This window comes from Cebidichthys violaceus, unplaced genomic scaffold, assembly GCF_023349555.1.
Source record: "Cebidichthys violaceus isolate CVI_PGR_0920_01 unplaced genomic scaffold, fCebVio1.0.p SCAF_4, whole genome shotgun sequence".
In the NCBI taxonomy this organism is placed as follows: domain Eukaryota; kingdom Metazoa; phylum Chordata; class Actinopteri; order Perciformes; family Stichaeidae; genus Cebidichthys; species Cebidichthys violaceus.
In genome coordinates this window covers 13,615,889-13,640,938 of record NW_027176594.1, presented here as the reverse complement: position 1 = coordinate 13,640,938, position 25,050 = coordinate 13,615,889, and the positions used below count along the sequence as shown (strand labels likewise).

The following is a 25,050-nucleotide window of genomic DNA, read 5'->3' as shown; positions in this document are numbered from 1 at the left end:
CAATTCTCACGCATAGATGTGCCGCGTTACCATTTGAGGTCGTGTAGGTGGGTGAGTCGATGCGGTCCCCTCCTGGAGAGCAGCGCGTGAGTGCGCGGCGAAGACCCGAGCCGTGTTTGTTTGTGTCTGACAGCACATTAACCAGAGCTATCTTTAACCTTGCAAAATGAGTGACACTGATTCTAAACTGACAGGATGGATTTCAGTTTGCCGTGGCGTCCCGGCGCGTCAGCCGCTGTCAGCTCAGCCCGTCTGCCCTGTTTTACAAAAAAGACAGGGGCGCCACAAAGGAAACCGCGTATATATATGAGAGAGAGAGAGAGAGAGAGAGAGAGAGAGAGAGACTAAAGACTAAAAGAAGATGTGAGAGAGCAAAGCCAGGGTCAGATATGGTATATAAAATAGTTTGGAACTAGTGGAGGAGGAAGAGAAAGAGGCCTTTTTTTGTGGTGATAAAAATTGAGAAACAGAGAGAGGAGAGAGTGGACAGGATGCAGAGAATGAGAACATATGGGGGAGGAAGTGGAGGTGTGGGGAGGGGGGGATAGAGACCTCGCTCTTGTATCCGGATGTCTCCGAGGTCCTTTATTGACTCTGTCTATTGTTCACAGCAGCACTCCTAATCACTCTCAACAGGGAGGTTGTGCTTCCGTGTGTGTGCCTATCTGCCAGCCCCGTGTGTGTGTGTGTGTGTGTGTGTGTGTAGGTGTGTGTGAATGGGTGTGAATGTGTGTGTGTGTGTGTGTGTGTGTGTGTGTGTGTGTGTGTGTGTGTGTGTGTGTGTGTGTGTGAATGTGTGTGTGTGTGTGTGTGTGTGTGTGTGTGTGTGTGTGTGTGTGTGTGTGTGTGTGTGTGTGTGTGTTTGTGTGTTGCAAGACAACGTATCTTTAGCCTCATCCTCACTTTTACTCTTTCATACACTGGCCCCCACAGTGAAGCCATTGTTCACTCTCCTCTGGTCAACCTTAATGGACAATAGCAGTGGGTGGGAAAAGCCTGTTCCTAACACGCATACTATTAGTCTAATGGTCCACACACACACACACACACACACACACACACACACATACACACACAGAATGGGCAGTGAAATGCCATCTAAGTAGCAGGCATACATATGCATGGTCTCTCTTACTCACACACGCACACAGAAGGCCGGTTTGTACGCCACCATCCTGTTTGCATCTTTCTCAACAATGGCCGCTGTCATGGCTATTAAGAGAGATGACTGTTTTAGGGACTAGCAGTGGAAAGCGATGAACATCACAATCACGCACGCACACACCAACAAAGGAGCTAATCTGAATCATGGGCATTTGTCCGGTAAGCCTCGCTTCACGTCCTCGCTCTATGTGCTTTTTGTTTCTGTTTTGTCCCCCATGGACAGCCACGGCTACACAAAAGGATAAACGTTTCAAAGGCCCGATGCGGTGAATAGAGTCAGTGATTTTCAATGTGTATCTGCAGGGTGGAGAGAGCCCAGATGGAGACGGGGAGAAGCGAGAAAGCTCAATGCCAGAGTGGACAGCTTGATGGTAACAAAAGCTGTGGTGGATGGCAATGCAGTGGACCCGCATGCGGTGTCTCTCTCTCTGCGTCTCTCCACCTAAAACACACACACAAAACTGTACCTTAAAAAAACACACACAAACACACTCACAGTGGCTAGTTAGGAGAACGTTGATGAGCACTGGCCGCCGGGTTTGGCTTTTTATTGTTCTCGTATGAGAAAGTGATTTATGGACAGGCTCCGGCAAACAGCGGACATGCGTTGCAAAAAGTGTTTGCTGGGACGGGCGTGCCGGTAGGCAGCGTGGACGGCAGTTCCGCTGACGGCCACGGGGGGGATGGGGGGGGTCCGGCGGCAGCAGACTGCAGCAGTGTGGAGAGGAGTGAGGAGTGTGGAGAGAGAGAAAGAGGGAGGGAGAGAGGGACCGCATAGTGCCGATCAGATGACCTCGCTGCTGCAGTTAATGTTCTCTGGCGCTCAGACACAAGGCTAAGGCTCTCCCTCATACCGCGGGGCTGCTGTACTACAAGCTATTGTGGCGGCAGGAGTGATGTTGTCGGAGGTGTATGCAGGAGGAGGGGGGTTAAAAATGGAGGGGGTGGAGGAGGATAAGGTGGGGAAAGAAGGGGCACACGACACAGAGGAGGTATACGTTACTAAAGCAGTGCTCCGTTTCCGTAATCCTCTGTTTCTTTCCTTCTTTCTTTGTCTCCCTTTTTTCTCTTTGTCCCACTCTCTTGCCCTCCTCCTCTCATCCTCCCCCCCACCCCAACACCCCACCTCCCCTCGCATCATTTTGCCTACTGCCGCACTTGCCCCCCTCTCCCTCAGCCTCGTGCCTCCCCTCTCCCTCCCTTCTTCTCTCTCCCTGTCTCTCCCTTGCTCCCTCTCTTCTCTTTCTCTCTCTGCAGTGCAGCACAGTGATTATCATTCCTCTCACAGAGTCAGGCCTGATAGTCAGATACTGCTGAGCACCCTTCTACATCACCTGCTTCTAGGGGGAGCAATAGAGAGAGAGAGAGAGAGAGAGAGAGACAGGGAAAGGAAGAGGGTGTGGGGGGGGTGGACTGCAGAATAAGAAGGATGAAAGGGGAAAGAGGAGAGGAAAGCAGAGAAAAGGGGAAATGAGAGAAGGGAGAGCGAAGCGAAGGGTGAGAGGAAGCAGAGAAATATGGGAGGGGGGGGTATAGGGGTAAAGCAGAAGCGTGGAGGAGGGAGGGATTGCTCTTACTGCAGAGGTGGTCCCACTGCAACACACACACTCTTGCCTGCATAGTTATAAACGTGCCAGTGAGTGTGTACGTGCACACCTGCGAGTGTGAGTGCAAACAAGCAGGTGTGCCTAATGTGTGGATTCACGGCATCCGCATGGAAGCCGCCAGTGTGTGTGTGTGTGTGTGTGTGTGTGTGTGTGTGTGTGTGTGTGTGTTGTGGTAACAAGGCGCCTCGGCTCATCAACATCTGTGAGTCAGACAGCCGAAGAAATGCCACTCGTATTGCTTCATCCCTTTTACCCGAGCCGAGTCTCAACCTGCTCCAAACCATTTTCTGCATTCTGCAAATACCACAGCGGTCCTCCCTCTCTCCCCCCTCCCTAAAACGGCATTCTTTGTCTCTTCATTTCTACTTCAGGCCGTCTGGTCAGAGTTGTACAAGTCGGGTCCCCTTTTATCATTGGTACATTTTCACAGTCTGCCCCACGCACTGATTAACAGCCCTGTCTTTGTGTTTCACCCATTTATCGGATTTGTTTTATCCCCTCCTCTCTCTCTCTTTCTCTCTCTCTCACTCTCACTCGGTCTCTTCACCTATCTGCTTGACCCGACGGGCGCACCGTGTAAACAGGACGTCTTGCTCTTTCCTGCATAGCCCAGGGTAACTGCATTCCAGCAAACCCGCACGCGTCGCCCCCCAACGTTACAGCAAATACAGTTTCAGATGAGTTCTATATTTAAATAACCCGGTGTAAATATATCATCCTCAAATGAATTCTTAACACATCTGTCCTGTTCACACGGCCCCCGCGAGATGCTTCCTGTCAGGATATTTCACTGTCTTCACCCCCCACCCCCCGTTGCCTTTGATGCATAACTTAACAGTCGACAGCAAAAGGTTTCAAAAGATTTTTCCCGACAAACACTTCAGAGATTTTCGAGCACATGTGACCTGAGAACGGAGACTTCTGACCGGTCGACTCCATCGCTTAGTCAAAGTTTTGTTTTATTAGTTTGCCTCTTTGGCACAGAGGAAAAGGGATGGTAAAAAAACAAAAGTGCTGAGATGAGTTTTTTTTTTTTTTTTTTAAAACACCCCGAGACATGTGATATTTCACCACCAAACTTCACACTTTTAGGTGCTTGCGGGGGGAAAAATCTGTTAAAATGATAATAGAAGACATCTGGAGAGGATGTGAGAATCTAAATAGTAACTCACTTAAAGTGATAAAAAACTAGTGTAGAGTGGCAAAGAAGAACACATTGAAACATGCCACCAGCAGAGCCACGACTTCTGTTCACTTTAAATATACACATTAAACAACAGTGTTCATCGTTCCATGCCGTTAGTTTCACCGTGTAAAGCATCTTTACAGTTTAATCTGGCAAAGTGACGGCGTTGCTGCTTTTAAAAGCTTTAAAATGAAACAGCTTTGAATAGAAAAAACAGTCAATACAAACTCTTCACATCTCAAGAATGTTTGAATTATAATAAACTCCCAGTCACCGATTTCACTCACTCATTCCAACACCTGCTCCGCTCTCAGAGAGTGAGCACACACACACACACACACACACACACACGTTTGCTGGCTGCATTAGCGTGGCACTCTAAACGGAGGCAAAACAAGAGAGCAGAGGCAAAGGTCATTTCCCCTGATCAGCATTCCAGATATGAAGTCTGGGTCTATACCCATGTGGTGTCAACAGAAGCATATTAGTTTTCATTATACGTTGTGGAAGCAGAGTGCAATATCACCTTACGTATTCTGTTATTGCTGCGATGTGCAGAAGACTGACATTTAATCAGCTCAATTATTTTTAGGTAGTAAATAAGCTATCGTGTTATGAGAGACAGGATGAGGTGACGTAATTTGATGACATGAATAGTGATAATAGACTATTGATCTTGCATTGAGTATCAGAAGCATGCTTGTTCAGTACAGACAGCTAAGCATTAGAACATGTTCTAAGTATTTATTCATGTATTAAAATTGTGGTTTTTTTTTTTAAAGTAATTATCTAATTGAACCTTCTCTAATCATTCAATTGGTCATCCTGCCCACTGGAGCTACTAAGCCACTTATAGAATTCCATAAATCTAGCCTTTAATTGAGACTTTCTGTATCCCACGAGGGTCACAATCCTGTTTCTGGCATGAAATAATCACATTTAGGCGTATGGATGCTTGGCATTAAACACCACACGTCCGCAGGCTGAAACCACCAGTGAAGGACGGCCGGCGGGGATATTAACACGCTGAGCTACACCCCTCAGTCAACGTTAGAAAAACTCAGCCGTCTAGAGGGAGTGATTACAAATTGGATGCCAGGTGTCTGCTTGATTGACATTTGGCTCATGAAACTGTCCGACTTCTGCCTCGTTTCAACACAGGAAAAAAAAGAAGAGAAAACCTCCTCTATACCTCAAGTTGCGGCACAGGAATACACGCTAACATGCAGCAACATGTTAGCGTGTATTCCTCGTCTACAGCAAGTGGACGAGGAAAAAAAACTAAATCCAACACGACTTTCATACATTTGTGAAATATGATAAGATATCATCCCTCATTAAAACGTATGAATTCCGTCTGTCACAGTCTGATACATTTATAATAAAGAAAAGCAAGCAGGCAAGAAAAAACTGCTTATATGTAATTAGAATCAATCTGAGAGCTGTTTAGTCCAAATGCAATTATTGAACAGCCCTCTTCAACTAATTTGTCTGCATCCACTCTATCAAATATCAATTGAAGAGCAAAAAGCTATCACACACTGTCGGTGGATATCGATCGTCAATAAAAAATGTTGGAATCAGCCTTAAATAAGTCATTTTGGTGCAGAAAATGAATTATGACTTTAGTGTGCTGGATGTTGACTCTAAAGCAAACAGTGTATCTAAAATGGTGGTCAACCATGGATTATACATGACATCCTCGCTCTGCTTGTGTGCAACGTGACCTGAGTGTTGTTATGAGTGAAACTTGTTACGTATTAAAGAGGAACCAATCTATATGTACCAAACATATACATAATACAATCAGGCGTAACATGGTGGCTCTTCTCCGTACCTAGATGATGTGAAAAACAAATGAGACTGAGCAGAGGGCCAAAAGGGAAACGGGGCTTAGTCCTGCAACCGTATTTGTAGTTTTGGTTTATGCAAAAGCTGCATGCTGTCAATTCATTATGCAGACCAGAGCATAGCAGGGCATAGACGAACACAAACACACACGTCCCAACGCGCTCGCAGACGCGCAGATGTCGCACATATGCGCGCAAAAAACGCACACGTGTTGAATACGCAGACACATGTAACAAGAAGAGAGGGAGACTGTTAATTAACCAGAGCTCGTTAATTCTCTTTGAACCGACAGCGAGGAGGTTTACACACTAATTACCTTGATGACTGAGCCAACCTGCGCACGCACGCACATATGCGCCACCTCGAACTGCGAAACACACACACACACACACACACACACACACACATGTACTCTCACAGGCTGACATAACACATCTTGCAGGCTCTGAAAGTCTCGCACACCGCAGTAAAACACAAAGGTGTGAAGTCTCACTCGTAAGCATATGCACACACACACACACACGCGCGCATGCGCGTGTGCCGGAAACACACTCTAGCCCCGAAATGAAAGCTATATTAGGAGCTTTTTTTTCCACGGTTCCTTCAGAGCTGCAACATTCAGATGGTTAAGTTTATTCTGAGTTCAGACCCATCATGCATGCATCGGTTTGATTCATACCTTTCTGCCAGAAATAACTTCACAGGATCTCACATACTGTATCAGGAATTCTCATGTGCTTGTACAATACGGTTGCGCTACACGCGCACGCACAAAACGCACTCAACGCGCCCACTCAGACACGCTCTCCGCGCCTTGCAAATGAGCGAAGCTCCCATGTCAGTATTGAACTGTAATGGCCCGTGTCAGATTAAGGGGAAGGTTTTTTTTATGTCCTCCGTCAAACTCAATTAATATTCCATCAGGCATGAATTCATAGGCCACGCTGGACCTTAGCCAACTCATCCGCATGTGTCTGTGTTCGAAAGTGTGTGGGTGGGTGTGTGTGTGTGTGTGTGTGTGTGTGTGTGTGTGTGTGTGTGTGTGTGTGTGTGTGTGTGTCGACGTTCAGATATTTAGTAATCAGTCTTTATTCCGATAGCTCTTGACAAATAATAAAAAGCATGTGCACGCACACAAACATGCTTTGTGAGTCAAGTTGGAAAAACATCAAGGGACACTTGGGTGTTTCGTTTGTTTTTGTAGAGGAAGAGATGAGCTGGTAAAGCAGACAGGAAATAAAAAGAGATCCGTTTAAGATATGAGCAACGAGGACAGACGCTTTAAAAAGAGCTTATTGATAGGAAATGATGGGGGGGGGTATAAGGACAAATTTTGAGAAATAAAATGAAGTGAGACAACAATGGTGAGAGGCCAGGGGGACAGAGACATACTGTGCGGAAGAGACGAGAGGTTTTGTCAATGAGTAGAAGACTTTCAGATGGAGAGAATGGAGGATGAGAGAAAAGGAGGGAAAAAAGGGGGTTAGGGAGTTATGGGTCAATAAAGCCTGCTGGGGAAGAGGAGAGGGACTCATAACGAGGTCAAGGACACATCATCGATCGCCACGTCATAAAGCTGACGGGCAAGAGAAGGGGGGGGTTGGGGGGGTGAGTGAGAGGGAGGGACAGAGGAAAGAGGGAGAGTTACAGCTGTGAAAAGCAGAGTTGACTGCAGGATCGTCCGAAGGAAAGGAGGGAGGAGAGAAATAGAAAATAAAATTATCAGGATGAAGGAATGGAAGGGGGCAGCTCTGGGCAGAAAGAGGGTTAGAGAGAAATTGAATTAGATGAAATCATGGCTGAACAGATGAATTCTGTAATAGAACAACACGCACACAGATAACAACCAGCAGCAGGCCTCCAACAGTAGTAACTCTCTCCTTGTCTGTCAATCAAGTTCAGCCCTTTCTTCATACATACAGTTAAGCATCCATTATGAAATATAAATACTCAGCGATGTTTGAAACATTTCAATCTGTCCAATACTAATACTAATGACATCCCCATCAGCCTCAGCTGTGCTTTGTGATAAGTGCCAAATTAGCAAACATTCACTTGCTAACACGCTAAACTACTTACTTTACTTAAGTAAAAGTAGTAATACTACAGTTAAGAAATACCAAATAAAGTCTTGCATTCAAAATCTTACAAGTATTAGTATAAGTATTAGCAGCAAAATATACTTAAAGTACGTAAGTAAAACTACTTGTTCTTGAGAATAATGAAGATTTATTGGATTATAATTATTGATGCATAGTGTGTCATGCATCACTTACAATAATATAATAATTTATCAGTTGATTTATATTTTGTGTTCATAATAGTAGTTCATAAAGTAACTAGTAACTAAAATTGTCACTAAAATGTAGTGGGGTAAAAAGTACTATATTTGCCTCTGAGATGTAGCGGAGTAGAAGTAATACAGTACTTGAGTATATGTACTTAGTTACATTCCAGCACTGGCTTAGCATCCCTATGTTAGCATTGTCTTTGTGAGCATGTTAGCATGGTGACGTTAGCATTGAACTCAAAGTGCCTAAGTACAGTCTCACAGAGCTGCTAGCATGGCTGTAGACTCGTGGAATGCGTTACCTCGGAAATCGGAAGTTGTACTTCGCAATGGCGTCACACCTGAGTTGACCGCGTTACTGTACAACAACTCGTGAAACTTAATGTGGCGTGCTCCAGCCAGGTTAGCCATTGTTAACTATTGTTAGCAGTAGAAGTTGACAACGCATTACGCTGTTGTTTTGGGCATGCAAACAGTGTAGCAACATGTCCACAGAGAGAAGTTGGACAGTACTGTATGTATGGCTGATTTACTCCACAAACTGGAGCTAATCCAAACTACAGAAATCTAATTTTCTTCCCGTTTTATATTGTACCTCTGAACAGAAGGTCGGAGAGGGATCATTCCATTTTTAAGCATCATTATCATGAAATAATTATTCCGTCATCATGAAAAAAACATTACACCTTGTGATGGCACTGCGCTAAAAAAAACGTATTACGATGAGATCTTACAATGAACTCCTTTCTTATTGCAAGAAAACAAATCCTCACCCGTTCCCTCTCTCTCTTGTTCGCCCACTTTCTCTCTCTGTGCCATTGCCCCTTGGTCTGAAAAAAGAGGAGAAAAGAGGTTGGACTGCTTCATCTGAACTAATGCTCTAAAAATACATTGCTCTCTCTCTGCGGAGAGTCGAGATGAAGCCACTGCGATTCCAAGGACTGCTGCTTCTCCATTAGAATCTAATAGCTCCTCCTCAGTCTTGCTTGTGCTCACAATCTCTGCTGTCTGAGTCGCTTTCTCTCATCCCTTTTTTTTACCCGTGTGTGTCAAGAAGTGGCGGAAGAAACAAGTGCTCCGTTAATCCCCCCCCCCCCCCTTCCCTCCCCACTCCCTTACTTAATTAATTTAGCTGTGCATTAGGTGAAACGTTCCATTTTTCTTTGGGTGTTTGGAAGGAAAAGAACAATTGGTTTAGTTTGGGCTTTTAATGCCAGCCGTCCATCCGTTTCCCTCCAGATTATCCCGAGGCGACGTTCCCAGTTAAAGTTTTTTTTTCCCTGCCCTAATCTGCGTCTTCCCTCTGTTCCCCTCACTTTCTTGCTATACGCCCCGTGTTTCAAAGCAGATATAAATTAAAAGGGTTGTAATTTTTTGCGAATAGATAAATGAGCATGAGAGGAGATAGGAGGGGCGTTGTAAAGAAATGGGCTTCCTGGTGCAGAGTGATCCCTCCAGGCCAGATGGAGTCATTTAACTCCTTCTGATATTCTCTCAGCATGGACTTATTACGCTCTTCTTTTCTTCTTTTTTTCTCCTTCAAAGTGAAAACCGGTCTGCTAACTAGACGGGTGATTTGAGTGATGAAATCGCAGCAGGTGCGATGCTCAGTTTGAGTGAACGATGTGATTTGTTACTGAATCCCCACCACTTCTACCTGCAGGATTGGAAGATTTGTGTTAGTGGTGGTAGATTGCCTGTTGGTTTGTCTTCACAGTGATGGGTGCTGCCTGCTCTTCAAAGTCTCTGGGTTACACCAAAAGCTTTCACGAATAGAAGTAAAACTCATTTTTTCGTTAATATTACTATTCAGATCCCAATTAAGTTCAACATAGAGGTCGCTAAAGGGTTAACAAAAAAATATGAACTGAAAACAATCTAAAAATCAGCAGAGCTGAAGGATAAGGCTGATGATGTTCTCTACTTTGTTAACCAATCCAATGAAAAGACCGAAACTAACAATGCATTAATCCGTCTCTCTTTCCTATCCAGCCTTCAGAAGATATAAATCTTAAAAAACATTTCATAAATACAATAATACAGTAGATTCATTTGAAAAAAAGATTAAATCATAGCCCTAAAACACATGGACACTGCATTTTTATAAGCAAATGTAACTCTAACAGGAGTAACTATTTTCTGCTGCCGATGAATACACATCTGGTCAGCTGGTGAATATTTATGCACACAACCGTTCTGTACACACAGCAGGTCGGTGCAGCCGGGACAGACTTCAAATGAACCCACAGTACCCAATGCCATCCGCTATAAAGGAACACGTTGCCCATTGCAACGATGTGTTTGATTCAAAACGGCGGAGCTACGTCAGGCTTTGGATACACAGACCGGACCTGTCAATGAGATCAATGCATTGCAGGTTTTGTTGACAATCCTAAAAAATATAGAATCCAACTTTCTTCACTTCATAGTATTTTTTGACAGTGGGCTCTATATCGCCCAGCTGCTGCTACTGGGCTCCAGTCCAGATGAAAAATAAGTGTCTCCAGGCCGGCCAGAGGTTTGTAAACATCCGCCATGTCCAGCAGCATTCATCTAAACTGGGATTAAAAGCCAATGGAAAACTTTGAAAGACTGACGCGATTGGTTGACGGCTATTACCCTGCATTGTCGCAGCTAAGCTCATAATCAAGGCGAACACGATTCGGATAATCTCAATATGTCTTTGCAGACCCCCTTGCCCACCCCTCCTGCCTAATCCCCAGATTTAGAATCTCCGATTAAGAATCCAGGATGATTAATCCCATATCCTGTGTGTTTTCTCTTTCCCCGCAGGGAACCCTTCGCCGGGTGACCTTCTCCGTAGTCAGCCAGCCCCAGGACGCCGGCTGCTACGACAGCGGCCTGGAGGACTCAGAGACGCCGAGCAGCAAGAGCTCGTCGGGGCCGCGACTCGGAGCGCTGCCGCTGCCGGAGGAGGGCTACGAGCGGACCACACCGGAGGGCAGCGTGGGGGAGGAGGAGCACGTGGAGAACGGTCAGAGCAAAACGCATGCAGTCGCACAGTAAAACAGCCAATTACATTCATCGAAGTCACTCCGAAATTGTGGTCATGAGGCCACCAGATACTTTCATACTTTGTATTCTGTGAAAACACACACACACACACACACACAATCACATCCACAGTCAAACACTTTGAAACCTCGACATGCTGCCAAGGTCTCAGGAGCCTCTCCTCACGTGACAGGAATGTGTTTTATTGAATAAAGGAATTGTCCTGTGTGTGTGTGTGTGTGTGTGTGTGTGTGTGTGTGTGTGTGTGTGTGTGCGCTGCACATGTGTTTGTGTGAAAGCGTGTGTGTCACGTGAAAAGCTTTTTTCTGAAAAAAAACGGTTTGCTCGTCGATGGCCTTGCCTTCAGTCGGCAGCCCAAAACTTCCCTTTTCACCAACGAAATTGTGTTTTTACCTTTTTTTCTCTTCTGGGTCTTTGTCAAGGATGGAGGCTAGCACACAAAAACGTTTTATTATTTATTTATTTTATTCCATCTTCTTCTCCTCTTTTCTCTGTGTGAAGCAAGTGAAGCGACACGTCGAGGTCACTGTGACCTTGGCGTGTTGCTGACTGTACTTGTGGGGTTAAATGCTGCTTTCTCACCGACGTACGGAGTCTTGAGAATATTGTGGAGTTTTAATAAGTTTCCTTCACGGTCAGATGGAGAGAGGGATTGAACAGAGAATTCATTGTGTTGGTTGTAATTATACTGTATAATGATGTGCTTGTTTGGCTTCACACAGATTTACTGCCGCTGCCGCCGTGCGAAGGCAACAAACCTGGAATTAGTTTTCAAAATACAACAGAAATATTTGATTCCTCGTGTTGCATTCTAACAGAGCAGCATTTAGGAAAACTAAACAGGGAATAATGCTTTGTTTTCAGTTGCCCGTTAGATGCATACAGAATACTACTTTCCCTTTAACTGTCTGTAATATGACACCTGCGAAGCCGCATATACCTCATCTATCATCATTGAACGTGATGTCAGTAGTGATTCATAAAGGACTGGTTTACATAGATAATAACTATAACCTTTGACACTTGCAGGACATCAGCATCTAACCTTCTGAACCAACACATCAGTTCCGATATGTAATTTGATCTTTCCCTTGCATGGAAGGAAATTCAGATCTGTCACTAAGATTGCTGACTATAATCTTCTATTTGGCCACAACGGTGGATTTTTTTTACCTCACCTTTGACCTTTCATGTGATTCTGAGCACAGCTGGAATTGCAAAATACGATTAAAGTCAGCAATTTCCAATTTGCTTTAACAGCATTTTCTTGCCTTTTTTCTTTCTCCTGTTCTCTGCTTTTTTTCTTGTTGAAGAGGAGACACCCCAGTGCAATGGGTTTTTAACTAATAGATATCACCATGAAACTTCCCCAGTTGATTACTTACATTAAGGCAATTATATTTTGTATTACACGTTTTCTGAATTTGTATGTTTAAATATACAAATGAGACATTGTCTTATCAAATATGGGTTGATTTGTATAATTTTCCACAACAGTAATCTGAACGTTGGATAAAGCCAGTTTCAGAATTATTGTTTCATTGTGTTGACAATGAAAGGTTTTGACAGAGGAAAATATTGGATGTCTCTTTGTATCACTCCATAAATCAGACAATACTGTCAACAGCCATATAAAAAAATACATTTTCGCCATCTTTTTAGTAATAAAATGTTGTATAAATCAGGCTTTGATTTATACATGAACAAATCCCTCTGTAAAAACCTTCAGAATATAGATAGGAATGAAACTGGAACGTTTGTTCTATGTAATTGGTACTGAAGGGGAGATTTCTGGTTCAGAGTCTGAGAATATACAAATTTTAAATGTGTATTGTAACATTACAGGCAATTTAAAACTACAGGTGAATAGGGTGATCAAAAAAATTAACTAATAGCTTTCAACAGTATTTTTTATTATTTGATTTTATTTATAATTTGTTTTCTGAAATGTTATCTGCAAATGAAGAATGATCTAATGCTAGTTTTTGATACATTTAGGAGAAATCTACAGACACAAACAAGACAAAGTAGTGAAATAAATACCTAAATGTGTATTTTGGATGTTTTCTTTCCACTAGTCTGAAAGAAGCAGGGTCCTGGTGGCCTAGTGGTTTGGACACATACCGTATAATTGCAGCATCCTCAGTTTGAATCTAGTTGTGTCCCTTTGTTTCAGGTCGTCCCTCTCCCCATAGTTGATGTCTGAGCCTCTACCTAAAATTATCAAATGAAGAGAGAAATAAACAAAAACAAAAAATATTTGTTTTCACCGTTCAATCTCTCTTTTTGTCTTTCCTGTGTCCAGATGCCAGACAACTGCCAGATGTAGCTCTAACAGGAAAGTGCACCAGGGAATGTGATGAGTTCGGCCACTCTGACACCTGTTGGATGCCCGTCCGCCCTTCGCCTCGCCAGCGCCACGGCAGCGACCCCCCGCGGCTCTCCACCTTCGCCCCCGGGGACGACAATAACAACCTCCACGGCAACGACCATGAAAGTGACAGCGAGAGCGCCGGAAGCGCGGGGAGCTCAGAGCCCGGGGTGGTCGGCGGCGGAGAAGGTCAGAGGTTACCCTTGGCCAACGGGGATCCTCTCGGCACCCTGGGGGGCGGAGACCGCAACAGGAACATGGGCGACCACAACCGCAACCTCCTGAACCGCAAGATGACCTCGGCGTCCTATGACACGTTCAGCAGCGCGGGCTTCGGGAGGCGCCAGCAAGAGGAGGAAGGAAGAGAAGGCCAGAACCCGGCCGAGGTCATACCTCTGACACGCACCGGAGGGGACTACAAGACCACGTCCTGCCTCACGCTGTCACGCCGAGAGGTCTACCTGTGACGGCATGGCGATTGAAGCGATCACTCCCTTTTCTGAAAGAAAAAACAAAACAGGGAGGCTCTAGACTTTACTGTCATCAGTTTGGAAGGCCTTTTAAACCCGCGAAGATGTGAAAATGTCGGAAAAGATGTTTTCCAAAAGCTGTACATCAAATTGGATTTTGGATTCTGACTACTATTTATAGGCACCTAAACTTAAGCAGGCGATAAATCAACTCTTCGGAGAGCTCTGACCAGGAGTACTTTCTATAAAAAAAAAAGAAGAAAAAAAGTATTTTTTAACTACTACTGAAAGTTGCCCACAGGCGATGATCCCATTACGTTCTTGTGGGGGAGGACGACTTCATCTCTTCTTCTTTTTACCTGAATCCAGTGCATGCCTGACCCTCTGCCACAGAGGGGGTCCGTGTGAAGAAGAGAGAGAATGAGAATCCTGATGCTATAAATGCCTCGGTGCATGTGGAAAACTTTCACCGGGGCTCCAGCGGGCAAGATTTGGACTCAACTGGCGAACCCTCTTGCTGAAAAAAAACCACAGAGGTCTTATCTCTTCAAAAATAGATGAAGGAGAAGTAACGGGTCTTTGATTGAGTTCCGTGGATCTAATCCAAACCAAGCAAACATTCTAATGACTAAACACAAAGCGAGGGGATATTAACCAATCAAACTGCTGACTCCCACGAGAATCTCAACGAGTCATAAACAAAGTACTGACAGTATGGTGACTGTACAGTTACACAGTAATGAAAAGAAAAAAAAGTGCTGATCTCTAAAATCAGGTATCTTTAAAAACATTCAAAACAAACTGCGTTTCGTAGAAAAGTCTTTTCTACAATGTGAAAAGACTTTCCTTTTTTTTGCAGTAATCAAATGTAACCACTCAAAACACAAGGTGCTCATAGAGCGTCAGTAGTGCCACAGAGTTCCGGCGTGTGTGAAAATACGTGTGCTATAATTTTTGCCTCCACACCCAGTCTGTATGTATATAAATATCGTACATGTGTATTTGATAAGACGGCAGGTTTTTACTCTCTCTGCTGCTGTCTGACTGAGGACGCCTGCCGTGTCCCTACAGGGTTCCCGTATCACACATGTTCTTTCAAATGCACATGCACACACGTATACACACACGCACACACTTAACACACACACACATCTGCGCATGTAAACACAAAGTTGCATTTACAGAATGTGAACATGCATAGGGCCACAGTTTATGACATGATCTGGTGGCAGTGTATCATAAATTATATAATAACTTGCATTAACTTTCGTACAGGAAACATTAAGCACACACACACACACACACAGTATTAAAACATACATAGAGACACAAACCCATATTAAGATGTGCGCAAGTCATATGCACTATGTGTGTATGTGCTCTTAATCATACTTTTTTAACATATTGCCTCTCATTGAACTAGCTGTAGCATTTTGCCTGCTCCTCCCCGCCCCCCACCCCTTCAGACAGTATTTAAACATGAAATGTATTTAAATAATTACTCATCTCTCTGACTGACGTGCTGGGCAACATTAAAAGGGAATTTCAGACATGTCATCTACTGTATGTAACGATAGACAATGCAGGAACATGAGATGTTCTGCATACTGTAAGTAGGACTCATAGAAAAACCAAATTTCTGTAAGGAAAAAAAAGGACTCTGCATGAACGAAAGAAATGCTGACTTTGTTTCTCTCTTTTTTAAACCATGCGCCTTTTTTGGATACCACGCCTATTTGGATACATCCGTATTACACGTGTGTGTGTGCGCGCTCACGTGGGGGAAATGGAAATAATGATGGCGGCGATGGTTAGCTTCAGTGGATTAAACTGTTCCCCCTCGGTCATGGAGCAAGTTTGGTGGTAACCTTTCTCTCAGTCTCCATGAACAAAAAAGAACACAACGCAGCGGGAGCTGCGGAGATCTGCCGCACCCCTTTTTCACCACACAGTGCCGACCCGAACTCACCCACGCCAATCTGCACAGATAACAGAACTTGTTCTTCCCAGCAGCTACCGCACGAATCCAGACACACACTCTCTCTGCGTCAGTGGATTGAGGCCGGCGCATCTTAATTCCCATCATCAGTGTGTGGTTCGGTGGTGCGATAGGGATAATAGGGTTAGGTCGTCCCTGCGGTCTTAATGAGTTCCCTTTCTCCTCTCCTCTCCTTTCCTTGATCTGCGCTGATCTCATTAACGTCTGGATCGGTGAATGTAACACCGCTGGAAATTGCCAGTAAAGCGTGTCTTTTTCATTTTTTTTCTGGTTGTTTCGGATCCGATGAGGCGGAGGAGACGCGCTCGTTAAGGACGTGCTGCGGTTTAAGCTGGTGGATCCTTGTAGAGCGTGTAGTTTGTCAGACAGGAGAGCAACACTCAGGTAAGATGTGAAACTACACTGTTCACTCAACGTTTGGAAAGTAGTGAATCCTGTACATTACTTTTACAACCGGCGTCGTCCTGAGAGGTGGGTGTGCTCCTCGCGCGTGGTTACACGTTGTATATCTGTATATACCTTCAACTTGACAACTGTGTGACCGACTCCCTTTAGCTCGTTTTAGGCCACTGATGTACTTACTCCCTAAGCCTTCATTACCCCCAAAATCCCCAACACGGCTGTTTGCTGAGCTCTGTTGTTGATGGACTGTGAGGATGTAACGAACTCAACGCATGGAGTTAATCTGTTCGTGGACGGTTTGTGTTGGAAAAAAAAGGGATTGGTGAAAACAATCATCCTGCAGGGCTCGTACACTGAAAGGAAGGAAGGACACGTGCTCTTTCTCTGCGAGAAAGAGTTGGGATGAGTGTGTGTACTAAACGAAGAACTGAACGTCCAGCTTATTAGTTTTGGAAAGAGACTCTTGACTGAGCCCTGCTTCTTCAAAGTGGCAGATATTTCTTTAAACTGCCTGTTTTATGGCAGTTCTATTGCAGCACCTTTCAAACCCTCCCATCACCGGTTTGAGGGAACTTGAGCTGTACATGAATCGGTGTGGGTGTGTATCTTTTTTTCTTTCTTTTTTTATACTGCACGTTTAAACATGAATATCTTTCAGTCTACCGCAAAACAGAGAGGGGAGACGGACAGAGAAGAGCGTGACGTCTGAGAACTATCGCCCACTAATCGAGACATTTTTAAAAACAGACACTCCAGCGCACATCATGTCCCCGTCATCCCCCTCGTGCTGTTACTCTTATAGCCATGTACAGATAAAACTACACTGTAGAACAGACAACTGGAACCCATAACAGACAATGGCATGCCTAAGGTCTTCAAATCTGCACTTGAGAAAAAAATGTAGACAAAAAAAAAACAACAACTGTTATTTTTATTTTCCTCTACTTTGTTTTTCTTTTCTTAAGGGGCTGGCTCTGTTTTTTGCTGCTCCCTTCCTGTAATTACGTAATGAACTAATTGCATTTGCTATGACGAGGAAGAGGAGGAGCTGTCGACGAATGGTTTGGTATGAAGATGAATCATGTAAAAGTTTGACTTTGACATTAAAAACTTCAAACACTTGTGTTTGTTAACCTTTGTTAGATTGTTTCACGCAGTAACAAGGAAATAATAAAATAGATAAACAAAAGTAACAATGAGATAAGCAATAGTAACAATGAGATGAACAATAGTAACAATGAGATAAACAATAGTAACAATGAGATGAACAATAGTAACAATGAGATAAACAATAGTAACAATGAGATGAACAATAGTAACAATGAGATGAACAATAGTAACAATGAGATAAACAATAGTAACAATGAGATAAGCAATAGTAACAATGAGATGAACAATAGTAACAATGAGATGAACAATAGTAACAATGAGATGAACAATAGTAACAATGAGATGAAGAATAGTAACAATGAGATGAACAATAGGTAGAATAGATAACAGTTCCAGCCTCAAGAATATCACTTTGAGACTTCAAAAGTGACTTCACACACATGGGGACACTTTAAGACAAAAACAGTGAGAAAAAAATATTTTTTGTTACCACTTTGTAATAAGATGACTTTTACAAAGGGTTTATAAGCTGTAATGGATGGTTAATAAACATTAACTAATACGATATAGAACAGTTATATGCCTTCCCTTATCAGACAATATGATAATGTTGGGGTGAAAACCAAGCATGAAGTATTTTATTTCAGTTACTTTGCCTATTGTAAAAATGGTGTGTTTGAATATTTCTGCATACCTAAACAGTCTTAGAATTGCATAACTTTGGAATGAGTGGAGAGCTGAGACTCGTGGGATCCAATGAGCCCAACTGTATTCATGTGTTGATGTTTCCATAGTAGCCATTTCATTGTAGTGAGACCAATTTTTGAAACTTGATGTCACTGTATAAAACCACCTTATGTGACCTCTAGGATGATCATAAACTTTACAGTATTGACAATAAGTGGGTTTCTAAGCCGTTATCAAAACTTGCAATCCAATCTCCAAAAACAACATTTCTTGCAGAAATCTTTAGACGTCGACGTTTTTGATACCGAATCATAGCATGGATTTTTCTATGGTGTTCCTCAAGGTCTTGGTGTCCTAAGTGGTATTTTGGATGGATTTTTGATCATTTTGATCATCTCTTGAGTAGAAGTAAAATTAAACACCAAATCTGTGTAACAAATGGTATCAACCCAAAAATCCCTGCAACCTCGTATGAGACATACGTGAGCATGGGAATAGCCATCATATACTTTCATCATAATGTTCTAAGTCCTTTCACACTTTCACAATTTATTTTAATTCATTGATTCATTTTCATTTCTGATTCATGACTAGAATAACTTGACACACACTGCTGAGCCGTATCTCAAATTAATCTTCAGCTCCCCAGCTTTAAGCTGATGAATAACACTTCTATGTGGCATGTACTGTTGACCTGCTATCTCCACCTAACGATCCCCTGCCCTCGAATTGAGATTGGTATGACATCTTCAGTTTCCAAGGTCAAGAATGATCTGTGAAGTTCAGTGTTTAAACGCTTTTCATGCCCAACCAACAGCACCAAAATCCTCCTATTTAGCAGAATGAAATCTCGATACTACTATTATTTGAATGTGTAATGTCAAATTGCACCTGGCTGACACGCGTGCTGACTACAATATATTTTTAAGATATCACTAAAATGTGGCATAATCCATCAACCTTAACTTTGAAAGGTGAATTTTCTGAACTGGATCCCGCTGCAGGAAAACTTTATAAAATGTAGAGGGCAATTTGGACTTAAACTTATCAGAAAACGCTTCAGAGGCGTTAACTGCTGCAAAGATTAGTGTGAAGGACTCAAAATGTCAAGAAAAAAAGTCCTCTTGTTCAGTGTGCAACACTGACACCATGTGGTCATGGATCAGTACTACTGTAGTTTTCTGATCCTTCTGTAACATGTTATGTATGAGCTTATGTCATTTTGGTCAAAGTGAAAAATAGAACTAGAGAAGGGCAATAAATCAGTTTCTAAATATACTTATCCAGTACTGAAGAGCTATAAATATGTTTCTTTGCATGTTCAGTCCTTCTGAGCTGACAGCTGCCACTTTAATTTATAGCAATCTGGAAAATGATCATTTCTGAGTAGAAGGCTCTTTATATTTTACAAATAATGTCATATCAGATGGATGATACATTAACTATAGGTGTCATTTAGAAGTGTAAATCTGAGAGAAAGTGAAGTCCCAGGACATTGTTTCTTCTGTCTGTCTGTTCAGTCAGTTTGCAGGTGAACCAGGGGCGGAGTCTTGCCCACTAGTCCTAATTGTTGATGTGTGACACCTGCTCTGAGTACCTGAGTTTAAAAGCCCCTCCTCCACCCACCAGCACTCTTTCTTTGAACCGCTTTGTTTGCTCTTTTTTTTCTTTTGGTTATTTATTTAATTCAAAGTTTGGTCGATTCAGTTCAGCTTCCTGCTTCATGTTGCTTCCCTTGAGCCAGGGTTGTAACATTGGCTAAATGGTTATGGATGTTATAACATTATGTATCAACCAGTGTTGTAGTCAAGACTGAACAGAGACCAAGTCAAGACCAAGACCAGAATGTCTCGAGACTGACACAAAACCAATACTTTGAAGGGTTGAGACCAAGTCATGACCGAAGACCAGAAGGTATCAAAACCGAGACAAGACCAAGACCAGACCAGTGTGAGTCCCGCACTGCATGACATGCAAACCATAGTCACTCCTGAAATTGATCTGAAAGCACCCACCGAATGTGTCTATGTATGTATGTATAAGTGTACCATGAGAATTTCTTTGATAAAATATTCAAAAGACATTGCAAAAAGGAATCTTATTTCTGGGAATTTTCCTTTTTTCCCTATAAGCAGTCACAGTGATGATGTTAACAAATTAATCACACAACGCCGAGGCAATTTAATGATACCCCTGCAGTTGACCAGTCAGGACCGGTCTGGGGAAGAAATCCAGTCGTCTTTGTCTGAGAGTCTGGAGATTGCTTCTTGAAGGTCTTGGTCTCTTGGTCAAGAGGAATCTTGAGAACTACAACACTGCCATCAACCATACAGGGAAAAGATGATGATTTGAGAGGCTAATGAGCACAGTAATCATTCACTCCATGTACAGCAAAACCAAACATATTTTGATGCTCAATTATCTTCAACCGAATGTTTTCCATCTTAACAGGCCAGGAAGTTGGTCTGCACTTTGTTCTAGTCCACATGCCCATCACTTAATGCAAATCCACGGCCGCCCACTAATTAAATCTTTCTAACAATTCCAACTTAATATTCATATTGCAGGTTAAATGAATTCTGTTGTTTGAGGAAAATGTGTTCAATTGTTGGGTTTTTTCAGGCTAATGGGGTATAGTTTAAATGCCAAATCATGGCTTCCAGGGCCATATCATTTTGTCTCCTCATTATCTGCAATTAGTATAACCACTTCAATTAAAATGCCAGCATGTGTCACGTCCAATAAAAGTGCTTTCAACTAAAAGAATGATGAATTACTGACCACAGTTTTAGGTCTTCAGGAAATAACAGGCCAGACATTACCGTCCCCGAAGGGCCGACTGTTCTGCAGCTTGCAATAAAGTCATAAAAACACACATAAAAGACAAATCATTAAACCACACAATAAAAGGTATTAGCAACCTTTTTGAGGCATCAAAAGCATCAGGTATTGTATCAATCAACCTCGTCGTAAGTCATCTCTTATAAGTGCCTACCGTAAAAGGTTTTGTAAATAAATCACGCCGTTTCACCGGATAAATGGACAAGGAGTTGTCTGCACTGCAAAAAAAAGGATGTCGGTTACTTTGAACTCTTAATTAAATGCCGAGGAAAGACCCAGTGGATGCATTTTATGGATTTCATAAAGATATAGAGGAAAATGTTGTGAGGCAGGCGCCTGGGGAGGTAAACCGCAGAATGTCAAACTCCTCACACACTGTCCAGTATATCAAATGGTCTTTGGAGTTGTCAGATGCTTTCAGGAGCTTAAGCAAACTCTTTTTTCTGAGTGAAAGTGAGCTGAAGTGAATTGCCTTCACATGGGGAGAGAGAGAGAGAGAGAGAGCGAGAGAGAGAGAGATAGAGAGAGAGAGAGACTGAGACTCATGGCTTCAAAGTGAAAAGATATAATCGTGTAATACGTTGAAATGTTTTCTGATGTCCAGTCAGTTAACATCTATAGCAGTGCGCTGCAAGCTTCCCAACACCAAAGAAATATCCAGCATCAGTAGGGCTGAGCGTAAAGCCTCGCAGATGTGATAAATTGTGTTGGTGCTGATGTTCCTCTGTTGAGGAAAGCCTCGCAGCCGAGCTGGAAACAATCTCCCTCCCTGATACGCATGGAGAGGCTGATTTGATCCTTCCCGTGTTCCTCCGTAGGCTGTCATTTATGTCTCTTTATCTTTTCATGGTCACATCAGCTCCAACTCATCAAAAGCTGGGCCATCAGTATTTTTGGGTGAAATAGCAGGAGATAACTTGTATACAGCGTGATGGAAAATGAAAGCATGGGATGAGAGACAAAGTGAAATTTGGATTTCCTCACTATAAACTGATAGGAACTAATGGAACCAGTCCAGCTAAATGTCTATGTAATGGTTCTGGGGTTTTGGGACATCAAAACCATGATGCTCATTAGAAGTCACTTTATCCAAACTATTAGATTTCCAGACTTACAAATTCTTACCATGATGAGGGTGTCAGACCAGTTTAGTGTAAAGGTGTCATTGTTCAATGTGAATTTGGAATTTATACTTAGTAAAAGCTTAGAAACTAGAATTCCAATTAGAAGGAGCTTGTCCATTTGTCTGTTTCCCCCATTGCTCTCCAGCTTTGTGTCATGTATTTGTTTATTTTTTTTCCCGTAGTTTCAAAGTTGTGGCGTCTCTGTCTTCTCTGTCCTCATAGATCACCCTGAGAATGTGGTCCTCTGAAAGTAATAAAGACGTGTGTGTGTGTGTGTGTGTGTGTGTGTGTGTGTGTGTGTGTGTGTGTGTGTGTGTGTGTGTGTGTGTGTGTGTGTGTGTGTAGCTGATGACCTGCAGGCACTGATGTGTGATTTGCTGTTTCAAGTGATTGCAGAGGTGAGTCTCATCTGCTGATTGGCAGATAGTTGAAAGCCTCTGGCTTCTGAAAGCCAAGAGACAAATATCCTTCTGTGGCTCCACTCTCTTGTTGTTTCTCTCAACGAGTGCACAGCTACTCAGCCGTTGTGTGGTTACTAATTGAGGACGTTTTTTGGCTTGTGTGTAGATAAGTGATTGCTTCATGCTGCAGTTGTGACAATAGGGATTCGTGGGTAGTTATTAACCAGCTCAAGGCTATAAATGTGTGACATGGGCGGCGACCGAGGGTGCGGTTGCCGGTTCGATCCTTGGCTGCTACGAGCAAGACATTAAACCCTGTGCATGGATGGGTTAAATGCAGAAGTTACATGTCATGTATGTACCAAATGTATATGACAACTGTAATAAAATAAAATTTTAATTTTCATCATTAACAATTTTTTCAATTAGTTTTTTTGGGAGGGGCAGGGTATTTGGGGATTTGTGCCACTAAGTGTGATTGTTTGCTTTTGGCATAATTCAACGATAGAAATAAAAACTGCTTCTTGAAACCTTTATAAAAATTCGTCATCCTTGAGAGGATTTGGTCAGGTTCACCGACGCCTGTACATTTTGTAAACGTTGCATGCGTCAACTAAAAAGCCTTCGTCACGAACAGGCTTGACCTTTCAACAAAGCTCAACGTGGACACCAACTGGACTAAAAGGAGTGTTACAGCCTGGATATCATGCAGCGTGTGGTAGAGGTCCCCCAGCTGAAAAGTATTTGTTAGCCTCAGCTATAAAAAGTTACTGTAAAATGTACCAGGGAAAGAGAGTTGATGAAGTATAATCATTCAATAACTAAAATACTTCATCTTTATAGAATGAATGACGTTTTGACAAAGAAAACATAAACAACAGGACATCTGCAGTGCAACACTTATAAGATAATATTAGTACTAACAGCACTATGATACCTAAGAGCTAAATGTAACCAACTTCAATCTTGCCTTGTGTTTTAGATAGAATTATTATACATTAAACATTGCATTTCATCACTCATATGAACCAGAACTGTCCGGTTGACACTGAAAGATTAATCTTATACTTCCTGATTATTCTTACTTTTTGTTTGGATCTTACTCACAATGTGGCGGCATTCAGAGGAGAAATCCAAGATATTTTCTGTTTATTGTAAAGTAGCTGGATGCGAGTCAGATATGCGCAGCAGGGAACCCGAGGGACCTTCGGTGGTAGAAGAACAGCACAGCTGGCTCAGTAACTTTCCTCTGTTATTTCCCAAACATCAGCCCGTTCTTTTCAAGGGATGGGAAGTCTCCGGACTGCTATGGCACCTGTTCAGACGTCTGTGCATCGTGAACACAAGCATACTCTGTTTTCCATTTCTGTGTGATTTTATGACTCGCAACAGGAAAAAAAAACATAAAAACGTGCATAATTTCAGTCTCACAAGCTCAATATTGCATCCCTTTGGTTTGCTCCTGGAGCAGATGGCAGCGGCAGAATGTAGGTCTCCGTTTGGTCTCTGTGAAGGTGATGAAGTCTGGAATCAGTTCACCTGGAGAAGAAGCCTTTTCACATATACAGCCTGTCTGCATGTCATGAATAAAAGCTAGTAGACTTCCCTTGGAAGATCACATAGCTGCAGAAATGTCAAGCTGCTATCTGTACTCCTTAACATTTTTCCATGTTTACAGAACTCCTCGATCTGCTGCACACAACTTGATTTTAAATTCTCTTATATTGGAGACATAGTACACAGAGAGTCTTTGTGATCTTTATATTATTCATGATCATGCAGAATGGGAGAGTCGCTCTGCTGTTTGTAAAGCGAGACCCTGCACTGCATCTCAGGCTGACGCTAGAAGCTGGGGACATCGTATAATGTATTAAGCATTAAAGGTGGGTTAGAAATTAGACATGTTATCATACACTCTGTCAGTGAAGCCATTTTTCTGGCTGCTCTTCAACATAAACACAGAGGAGAACCTTAGCAAGAAACAGTTTATGAAAGAGAGCATTTTGGTGTGATACTTATATGAATATTTATGCAATTGCTCCACAAGGACTGTGCATTTTAAAAGAAATCACCCAGTTTTGAACAAACTCGTCTACCGAGGAGTTTTCCTTTGAGAAAACACTTCAAAAACAAACTGCTGCCAATCTCTGCCAGATGAAACGTGAAAATTAAGTGAATTAAATTAGCCGTTATTGTTGGGGACCATTATAAAGGAAAACATTCCTCTGGGACCGCAGATGGGTGTAGATACACTACAGATGCAGCATAATTAATTGTACACAGTGTTGTGAGACAATGGAGCTGGCATCCACAATATATAACAGGACTAAAAGTTTTGTGATATAATCTTGTTATGTAGTTGTTGTTGTTGTTGTTGTTGTTGTTGTTGTTGTTATTTGCCAGTGGAATTTTGATACAGTATGAGTGAAAGTCATGTTATGAACATTTAGTCAAAGGAACAGTTTGACAGTGGTGTTACTGGCTCAGAATGACGCACTCGGTCCAGACTGG

General features: G+C 42.7%; 1 protein-coding gene across 1 annotated transcript in view; it reads left to right on the top strand.

Annotated features, from left to right (window-relative positions):
* The window catches only part of pcdh7a (protocadherin 7a), a 40,388-nt gene extending 22,891 nt beyond the window's left edge, over positions 1–17,497 (top strand). Inside the window, exons 4-5 of the mRNA XM_068727054.1 lie at positions 10,892–11,093; positions 13,440–17,497. Coding sequence (XP_068583155.1) covers positions 10,892–11,093; positions 13,440–13,972 — 735 coding nt within the window. The 3' untranslated portion in view covers positions 13,973–17,497. The remainder of the gene's footprint in view (positions 1–10,891; positions 11,094–13,439) is intronic.
* Positions 17,498–25,050: the final 7,553 nt, after the last annotated feature.